At 44.4% G+C, this 10581-nt stretch overlaps 1 protein-coding gene across 5 annotated transcripts in view; it reads right to left on the reverse strand.

The window, feature by feature from the left end:
• Positions 1-69: 69 nt before the first annotated feature.
• The window catches only part of LOC102301757 (potassium voltage-gated channel, KQT-like subfamily, member 3), a 27539-nt gene continuing 17027 nt past the window's right edge, over positions 70-10581 (reverse strand). For all 5 annotated transcript variants that reach the window (XM_042225560.1, XM_042225558.1, XM_042225557.1 and 2 more), the window contains 3 exons: positions 8301-8457; positions 6965-7047; positions 70-494 (listed from right to left, as the gene is read on the reverse strand). In XM_042225560.1, the coding sequence (XP_042081494.1) occupies positions 451-494; positions 6965-7047; positions 8301-8457 (284 nt within the window). In that variant the 3' untranslated portion in view covers positions 70-450. The remainder of the gene's footprint in view (positions 495-6964; positions 7048-8300; positions 8458-10581) is intronic.

Here is a 10581-nt window from a genome sequence, read left to right on the forward strand (position 1 = left end):
CTCTTTGACTAATCTGAACAAATTAAGGCTGAACGTAGATCCAAAAACGAGCAATGAGAAAAAAATACAACAATTACCAGACGTTTATTTAACAGACATAAAACCTCAAACCCTACATCTGTTTCTGGGTTTCTACAGCTTCTTCTTCAGATTTCAGACTGTATCAGCCTCACAGTCTTCATTTGATCTGAGGATAAACAGTCCACACTTAGTCTGAGGGTTGCAGATTTCAGAGTCCAGTATTAATCAAATTATTTTTCATCTTCTTGGAGATACAAAGTAAATGAAATCACAGAGTAGATAACGGGGATGAATGTGAAGCCGCGCCGCTGTGTGAGCGTGTAAACAGTTTCCAAACCCGTGCAGATGCAGAAATCTGACTCAGATCTGGCCTCCGTAATCGTGCTGCGTGCCGTAGTTCCTGATGAGCGGCTCTTTGTTCCTCTCCGGTCACAGTTTATTGCACATCTTTGTCAGGCACCTCTGTTTCAGGTCTGTGGAGGAAAGGTTACAGCCAGATCAGAGTTTTACGTCAAAACAAAACCAGCTACGGCAAACGTTCCCCTCTGCTTCCTCCGATTACAATCCACGAATGATCCGTATTTTAGTGTGTTTAAGAGAAACGAACCGAGCTGCTGGCTGTTTCCACAAACACGCACGAGCAGAATCACGTGAAGGATTTATTACAGTGCAGGCAACCACAGCATACCACATTAAAAAGGGGTCGCACTCCTCAAAACACCCTTTGTTCCTTTGGTCAGCGGACACAATAGGAGGAGTGTGACGAGCTCTGAGCTCTGATCTCAGCCTGAAGGACGTCAGCAGGCCTCCCAGCTCAGGAAGAGCTTCCTTCAGCGTGCGACTGACTGCACTTTTTACTCGTGGATCAATCAGGCTGATAAAGATTAGACAGACCCAACTAATCACTGCTGCACTGTTGCATTATTACCAGCTGCCAAATATTTACTCGTTATCACGTCAGTGTTGCTGCACTCGAGATGAGTCGAGCGAATCTTTAATGAGATCTACCACGAGCATCACCCCTGCACAGATTCAGCTTCTTCTTCTTTTAAGTATGACACACGTTCACGAGCTGCAGCTCTTAAGGTGGAATGTTTTCTCACATCATAAATTGTCTCTGAACACACCTTAAATATTGATATGACCACTCAAACCCTTTCGTTTGTCTTAATCGTGACGTCAGCAGTGACTGGGCTTTCCCACGATGCACTGAGTGTTTCTTCGTCACTGATCGTCATTCTCTGTGTTTATACACCTCTCTACATTTAATCATTATTTATCATTAATCTGTGGCTCGCCTGTCTTCCTCCCCTCACCCCAGATGGCTGCACCGCCCTGATCCTGGTTCTGCTGGAGGTTTCTTCCTGCTTGAGTTTCTCCTTCCCACTGTCACCAAGTGCTTGCTCACAGGGGGTCATGTGGTTGTTGAGGTAATGTTGTGGCTTCTATGTAAATAAAACTGAGCTGAATTGAACAGAATGAAGAAAATCCTAAACCTCTTAAAAATCCTTCTTCCCGTTAATAACAGTTTTCCACCATTTTATCTTCACTGGGATCATAATCCGAACTTTGAGGAGAACCTGTCATGAAGTTTTGTCATGAGCCCGAGTGTAGAAAGGTTTAAAAAGCTTTAGCGAGCTCTCGTCTCCACACTGGTCGTCTCCAGCCCAGGAAAAACAGCAGCACATTTAAACTGAAGCTTGAGATCACTTATCTGAAGGAGCTTTTAGTAAAAATGGGATTTATCTTCTTAAGTATTTAAAAATAAAAAGATAAAGTCACTGTGAAGTGCCGTGAGTGACTCGTTCTCCACCTCCGATGGAGGCAGTCAGCCTCCGTGCATGGATCCCCACAGGGCTCCTCGATCACAGAAGAAGAAACGATCAGAATGATTTTGTTCCATAATCGTAGCTTCATGCATCGCTCCATCATCTGCTGCTTTTCTAGTCAGGGTCAGGCTGCGGGTGCAGCAGCACCTCCTCCAGCTTTTCCAGAGAAACAATCTCTCCAGTGTGTCTGGACGTCTCCTCCCAGTAGGACATGAAACACCTGACCAAGGAGGCATCCTGGTCAGATGCCCAAACCCCCAACTGGCTCTCTTCATAGCGAAGGAGCATCAGCTTTACTCTGAAGCTCATTTCTGCAGGATGTATCCACCATCTCACTCTTTCAGTCATCACCCACAGCTCGTGGCCGAGGGTGGGAACAAGAGCCTGAAACACTTCCTCCACACAGGGAAGCGGGTCATCCCCGGCGTATTTACTGAGCTTAAAAAAGATTTTAATTTCAATGAAATCAAAAATAATTCAAATACTGGGCATGCTGTTGTTGTGGGAGGTGCTATAGGCAGCGAGGGGAGAGCTGCAGGAGGACTTTACCCTCAGATTAGGCTCGCAGGTGCCTGCCTCCGTTTTCATAGCCTGGCTATAAAACGCCTGGCTGGTAGCCTGGTTTTTATAGACCATCTGCAGGAAACTTTCTGCAGCACCCATCGTCCAAGATCCTCCAGTGACGGGACTGCAACGACATCACATGACTTTTCATGCTTATCTTGTAAAAAGTTGCATCATCGTGTTCGATATCGTTGCCTCCTGAACACCTGAAGCATTCTGATGATCCACCAACGATTAATTATTAATGATCAAACACGCTTAAAGCAAAGGTCTCACACATACTGAATAAATGATCACTATATGAAACAGATTATACTGACGACGCAGAGCTGTCATCTTTTCCACATTTTCTTTCATTATTTTCTTTATCTTAATCATAAAATAAGCATTATGTGGAGAAATGAATGCGATCTCGCTTGAAATCTTACCCATAAAACTCCAACAACCCTGAGTTTGCTCCCCGTAAATGAGCCGGAGCTTCTGCGATGTTGTGCTGTTAGCTGAGAGTTTTTAATCTTTGCCTTCGCTGCTTTTCATGTCACTTTCTAATCAGGTTTATCGGAGTCTAAAAATAAACCCGGAGGTCTAATGAGAGCCGGAGGACTGAGCTGACAGGCCTCTCGACGGCCTGCCGCTGGAATCGTTCGGCGTGTCAGACGCCGGGAAAGAGGCGACTCTCTCCACAACCTCTTGAGCCCATTAGATTCCTGCAGAGCTGCTGCTCTAATGAGCTGTGATACGGGCCGACACGTCGCCATCAGCACAGGTGAAGGATGGAAGCGAGCTCCCAATTATCCGGTGTGCTTTAAATGCACCAACATAGATCGACTCTCGTACCAGCTTTACTGATGAAGCAGGAAACAACAAGTCATTATAGAACTACAAAATGACCTCATCTTTGAGGCTTTCACTTCTCGGTCCTAACTCGTCAGATTTTCTCCTTGTTATTGTTAAAAGGCCTACACAGACTGTATATTAAAGATGGAAGCAGCAACTGTGACGTCACAGGGATCTGGGAGTCGTCTTCATCATTTTCATCTTGGTGTTTTGAAGCACGCGAGGCATTTAGAGGACCTGCCATCCTTCACTCACCTCCCTGTGCAGGTTCCCGGGTCGATGTCAGCGTTCACGTTTTAACCCTTTTCTGATAACAGCTCAGCGTCCATGTTTACGATAGTTAGCCACAAATTCTGAATGAGGAAAAACGGCTCAGCTTTGTACTCAGTGTAGTGTTCTTCTTCAATAGGTTTTATGTTTCCTTTCTTAATTGCCGTCATCGTGTCCTGTCATGTTTTCATCTCATCTGATTATTTTAGCACTTTGCTTTAAATCTGCTACATAAATAAATTTGACCTTATGCATTCATTACCTCTAGACTGGACTATTGTAACTGAGGCCTCCCTCACTCCTCTCTTTGGCGTCTGCAGTTAGTACAGAACGCTGCTGCAGCCTTTTATCAGGTGTCAGACTGCGTGATCATATGACTCCAGTTTTAGCTAACTTACGCTGGCTTCCTGTGAAATTTCGCATTGATTTTAAAATTCTTTTACTCGCTTATAAAATCTTAAATAACACTGCCCCGTGCTATTTAACAGAACGTCTTCATTTGTAAAATCCTAAAAAAGCACTAAGATCTTCTGACCTGATGCTCTTAACGCAACCTAAGTCTGGGTTGAAAACCAGAGGTGATCGTGTCTTTGCTATTGCAGCTCTCATTCGCTCTTCTGAGACCGTTCAGCCTTTTAAATCTCGTTTAAAGACCCACCTTTTTACTCTGGCTCTGACGTAAAATATTTTGATTATCATTTGGTTGGTTTCTATGGTGTGAATGAGACTCGGCGGGTCCAGGGATCATAGGTTTCAGCCATTTTATTCAATACTTGTCACACCACGACACACCCCAACCCCCGAGTCCCCGTGTTTTTAACTCGGCGGGCGTGATTAAGGGTGCCGTGCAGGTGCGTCCGCCCTGCCTGCACGGCACCGGAGACCACGCCCCACCACAGTAAATCTGTCTTATTTTATTTATTTCCTAACTTGTGGAGCACTTTGATCAAAACTGTTGTTTTTAAATGTGCTATATAAATAAATTTTGAGTTTTTATTTGATTTTGATTATCATTGTCGGGTCTTCATTAAGCACGGTGAGGCGACTGTTGCTGTGATTTGGCTCTATGTGAATAAAATGTATTTTATTTAATGGAACACTAAGAGTGAAACATCAGTGGGTGACATTTCAGATGCTTCCTCCATATTTTATACACAACCAGCTCAGAAACCAACAAATCAACATCATGTTGTATTCTCTGCATGCTTACTGAGACAGACCCGGCTTTACACTCTTTGAGCAGGACAACCATGTTCTCATAGACTTCTATACAGTCTGGGCTTTTCTGCACACCGGGTTTCGCTTCCTACCGGAAGAAAGAATGCAGACAGAACTGGAAGCTACGGCCATATTTCATGATGTCACACATCTCCAGCAGCAGCCACAGAAAGCTTCTTTTACGTCTTTCGCACATCCAGTAATTCTCTAAATGCTGCAAGACTCAAACGGCAGCTCAGATGCTTCGGAACCAACCACATCTCCCAGAAACTGCACGAATGGATCCGATTGGGAAACCGAGGGATTCTGCAACACGTCGGTCAGGCGGGCCCTGATTTATATTCTACTGGAAGCTAATGCAAACCATAGTTTACAAAATGATCATCATGTGGTACTTAGGAAGACTTGATCAAGCAACTGAGAACATAAACTAACTCAGAATTTACCGAGGTTATGATTTGATTGAGCCGGTGAGTCGCCTCCTGCTGGCCATTATCAATAGCGCGGGTTTAAACCACATGTTGGAATAAGTTCATCTATGTTGGTCAGCTGGGTAACGTTGCTGTTTATGTGTAAACTATTTTCCTTTACAGCAGCTGGGCTCCACGGTGGGAACATTTTGCTGCATAAATAAGAGAAATTGAGAGCTGGGTGATTAATCTTTCATCTTCCTGGTCTACAGCAGCCTTTCATTTCTAGTCAGCGCTGATCGCCGCTTTAATCAGTACCAAGTACAAACGAGCGCACCCAGACTTCAGATCAGCTTCAGATGATCAACGACGACTCTCTGAGTAACAACGGAGCAAAATTAAAGTGAGATTTGATTTTTCTGTTCTCGGTCAGCAGAGCTTTGTAGGGTAAGCATGAAAACTGAATGTTTTTGTCAGCCTGTTGTCATTAAATGCTTTCTGAATTAAGTTATCGCTGTTATCGCTCCCTGTTTTCTCCTCTTTGTGAGCAATTTCTCACCATGAAACACAAAAGCAGCCTGAGAGATCCTCTGGTAATCACTCCTCGTTATTTCTCACTCCAACATTAAAACCTAGTAAAGGTTTTAGCTTCTTCTCATCTCTGGCAGATCCTTCCACACCGAGGAACCCAAACAGAAACCCGCCGATCATCCTATCCATATATTTAGGAATATTAAACATCCCTGGGTTTTCCTGCAGTGCTTAGAAGAGCACAACATGAATACTATCCTAAAACATGTTCATCTTCTATCATAGGGTGACAGCATAGCTTAAAATGCACCGATATGAGAAACAGTTCACCGTTGATACTTAATAAGATCACATCTTTCCTGTACTTCCAAACTCCTCAAGCATAGCCACTATTTTCTATGTTAAACTTACAGCTCCACATGTTTCTTTTATGCCTCGTGCTGATACTTGAGTAGCTTTGCATGAATAACTGTTTAAATTAATCACTTTTAACTCCTGCTGAGCCTCAGTGCAGCTACTGAGTCCATCCTCTGACTCAAACCAGCAGTTTTTGCTCCTCCTCCTTTGAGCCAAATTTCTCCTCATTGGCTGCCCCATAAAGTGGGCGTGGTTCATACTACAAGATGACATCATACAGAGCAAAGAGAAAAAAAACTGTCTGATCATCACATTCTCAGTGTATATGAGATGAATTAAATACAGAAGGTTTAACTGAGACTCAGTAATACATCTAATAACTTCTCAGTGCTCTGCAGTTTCAAACCAGCACCTTCAGGATTTGGATCAACATCAGTTGTTTTATCTGACTCCTTTCAACATACGTGATCAGACTGCTTTAAAATCTTTAAAATCGCTCGTCACTATGAATGTCTTCATGTTCTCAGTGTGAAAATGTCTATTTTTTATTACTTTCTTTCCTGTTAGCTCAAACATTTTGGAGGTGCATGTTTCCTTCAAGTTTCTTGGTCAAAATCTAAACAAACTCCTACAAAATCAATAGATAATAGTTAATCTAATATACGGAGGCGAGGGCAGCAGAGATCCAGTGTTGTGGCCGACTGCATATTTTACAGAAATATTTTACAGATTTGAAAAGTTTACTCCTTTTCTCTTCAAACATCAATAAAATATGCAGTTTGCCCCGGGGCGCCCAAACTCTTTCATACGGCTGTATCAGGCTGAAGCGCTGAGTTTATAATTTGCTGCTGCAGGTGTTGGTTTTACTGCACAGGGAGCCTCGAGCATCAGAGCCCGGCAGGTCAATGACTCACGCTGTCCACTTACTTCTGGAGAAGGAGACCCTCCTGACCCGCCGACACACTTCAGAGGTGTGCTTCTCATACCAGAGGTGGCTGTCGTCACAGTACCTGCAAGACAAGATGACAGCATGAAGCGCTGACCTTGAGCTTCTGCTTCAGAGTCAGCTCGCCGTGAGTGGGAACTTCAGCTTTCAACAGACAGAAATCAGGCTTGTTTTGAGCCACGTGTCCGAGCAATTTCAAAATGAAAAATATACATTTTAATTGATGATTAACCTGCAAGCAAATACAGTCTTTACATGGAGGTGGCCACGGTCTCTGATCACACCAAAGCATTCCCAAAACAGCGGGCAGACATAAATCTCTCCAGGACGTCCTGAGTTTGCTCAGGGGGTCTCCACCAGGTAAGACATGCCTGAAACACCTCACCTAGGAGGTGTCCCTCTCAGGTGACTTCAGATGTGTCAAACAGAAAGGAAAAAAAAGGTTTTGGCAGCAGGGGAATTAAACCACCAGGACTTCCACCCTGAACGCTGCCCGTCCCACAGACCACTTCACCTCCACAGCCCGACCTGCTGAGCGATCGAGCCAAAGAGCCACAGCTGTCTGGCCTCTTCCTCTGACCCAGCTCCAGCACGGATCCTGGGGAAGGTAACTCGCTCTTTTTTCTTCTTCATCATTCGTAGTAAGAGCTGTAAGCCCCAAACCAGGAGAATGGCACAGGCGTTAACCCTCAAACAAGCAGGGTAAGAAAAGTCAGAGCACCTCTGACGCCACAAGGATTACACCAGTGATGCCCCGGCTCAGATCTGGGATGTCAGGCTTGTATTTAACCACATGGGGGCCAAAAGAAACTACTGAGCATCATTTTGAGTTGTTGCAATTTATTAAAATTTCAGCCAAATCGACTGACCTGTCGCATCATTGTTTCACTTTGATTTTCAGGTTTTTTTTTAAATCCAGCCCTCTGCAGGTCGATAATCTTTGTTTCCATCAAACAGCATGAATAACACATTGTCCGGTCCTTCTCAGTGTACATACCCAGCATGATTTCTTCTCATTTTCTGAGCAGTGCTCATTAGATCGAGAACACAAACGGCTTCATTTTAACATTTGCTGCTGTGAACTGTCACGAATGACGTCAGCCACTCATTCTTGTTAAGAATACTTCAGAAAGCTTCACCCTGTAATTTCTGTCTACCTGTGTGTGTCTCTGCCTTACACTGCCGGGGTTTATTGTGGCCACCTAAAGAAGTGCAGCAGCTGAGAGAAATAAGTGATGCAACACTCTGAGCAGGAGTACAATTCAAACCGCCGTCTGCAGCGGTGCTGTCTGGAGGCAGCAGGGGGAATTTGCAGACCTTTTCATGCGCGTCTTGTGGCTGAAGGGTCTGCACAGGCACTGGGAGAAGAACTTGCACAGCTCGAGGACGCAGGGCTGCAGCTTGTGGGCGCCGACGGTCGTGGCGGCGCCGGGGACGGACTCGGCGCTCAGCTCCGGCCTCCTCCAGGGACAGCCTCTCAACACACAGAGAGAAGAACGTCAGTCGTGAACCGGCTTAATTAACCTGTGTGTTCTGCAGGAGAAAATCTAATTAGGAGGTGATGTCCACAGACAAAAGGTGATCGTCACATTAAAGATAATAAACATATCATAAATTAACCTTTAAAAGCTCACGGAACATTCAGATGAATTTTAATTGCGTGCTCGTCCACATGCTGCACGTTTTTGTTCGCCTTGCAAACAGGATCACGATGGGAAAAAACTTTTCCTATTCAAATTTAAACCAACAAGAGGGATGTTTGGTCGCTGGTGTGGAAATGCAGCACAAAGGATTTCATCCTGGAGCGTGATTAACATCAGCTTGGCAACACAACCAAAAAAAGCACGCACAGAATCTGCTTTTCATACATGGGACATTTTAGAGAACATATTACAGACGGTGTGATGACGTGAAGGAAGGCGTGCACACTATTGTCAGTGTCTCTCTGATGGTGTCATTGGAATAGTTTCCAGCTGAATGAAGCTGCAGTCAGTCGGGAAAATTTCAAGAAAGTTTCTTGAAAAGCTAAAAAACCCGAGGCTGAAAAGACCAAGAGTTTCCTCTGCAGCAGGGGCAAAGTTCAGAGTTCAAACACTGAAAGGGTTGGCTGAGAGGAGACCTTCATGATGAAAGTCTGCAGAGAAACCTGAACAGAAACATACGGAGTGGACTTTGGACCTGCAGAGAGCTGGACTGATACGTAGGAGGAGTCCAGATGTGAGATTTTAAGAACTGTGTTTGTGTGAGGAGCAGAAGATCGATGGATTCATCTACAAGTGTGTGATGACAGGGAGGTGCCCAAAGCTGCAGTTCCTCTGACGTCCACTCGAGGCGGACTTCAAAATCCCACAGAGTCGTGTTAAAATGTTCACCTTTACAGCAGAAATAAGCACGCCCTGAAGCAAAAACACCGCCCGCCTCTGTGACGTTTCCTCCTTTGTCACAACTGCACGACTGTGATTATTTTTATAACTCACCTTTTTCAATTAGATCAAGCTTAAAGTTAAAGTTGGGGGTGTGGCTGCTTTGATTGACAGGTAGATGCTGTTAGGTGTCTGCTAGGCCCCGCCTCCACATCAGTAAGTCAGATCTGCAGTCTTTGGTGTTTGTGTTGCTTCATTTTTCCCATATTAACTGAATTTTCTTGGCTGCCTTCTGTAAACCTCAGTGCTCTTCTGTCCTTCACGTTTGTCCTGCAGCTCATCCAAACCTCCATCTGCTTCTTCTCCATCACCACTAGCCGCTACACTCCGGGGGGTCCCGTCCTACCGCCTACTGCTGCTGGGGCTCTGCCCTGCAATGTAGCTTCTAATATTTTATAACTCTGTGCTTCAATAAATTATGTTCAGTTCTCTCAGAGTCTCTCTCCTTATTAAACTGCAGTCACTGAACACGAACCATCGATTCTGGAGCAGTTTTAATGCAAACATCCAAAAAGTCTGTGCTTCACTTTTGGTGAATTAAAATTCTGGTATTGTGTTCGTCTTTCACTTCACATTAATTAGCAGATGACTGTGAGTGTGCAGCTCACTATGATTCAACGATAACTCAGTTCTGGAACATGGATTTAGTTACATTTGTAACTTTGTAACATATTGTAATATTAAGTTTACTTAGTTACTGTTCCTACTGTCTTGGAGCAACTGTAACCACATAATTTCCTCTGGGATTATTCTGATTCTGCCACGCCCATCTTTTATTTACAGTCTGTTTCCATGGTGACACACGGAGCTGTGATGGTGTGGGGGGGCTTCAGGCAACAATGAACCCACAGCAGCTTCCTGCAGAGACACAGTAGCACGTGAGGTTTGAGGGTCATGTGACTGACGAACTGCTGAAAACCTGACGTGAACTCATGAGTTCAGCCAACAAGTGTCAGTTTTCCTTCTTCAGCATCATTGTAAAGAGGAGAAAATCAGAAAGAAAGTCTTCAGTCAGCAGGTGAACTCATGCAGCTTTTCATCTGAGCTCCTGTCCCCAAATTTACTCATCATTTCATTTTAATTTGAACAGAAATAAACACAAAAACAACAACGACCTGATTTTCAGCGTTCATTCCTGAGTGTGTGTGTGTGTGTGTGTGTGTGTGTGTGTGTGT

The sequence above is a fragment of the Haplochromis burtoni genome, unplaced genomic scaffold (genome assembly GCF_018398535.1).
Source record: "Haplochromis burtoni strain Fernald_Lab_line unplaced genomic scaffold, NCSU_Asbu1 Contig_175, whole genome shotgun sequence".
Classification (NCBI taxonomy): domain Eukaryota; kingdom Metazoa; phylum Chordata; class Actinopteri; order Cichliformes; family Cichlidae; genus Haplochromis; species Haplochromis burtoni.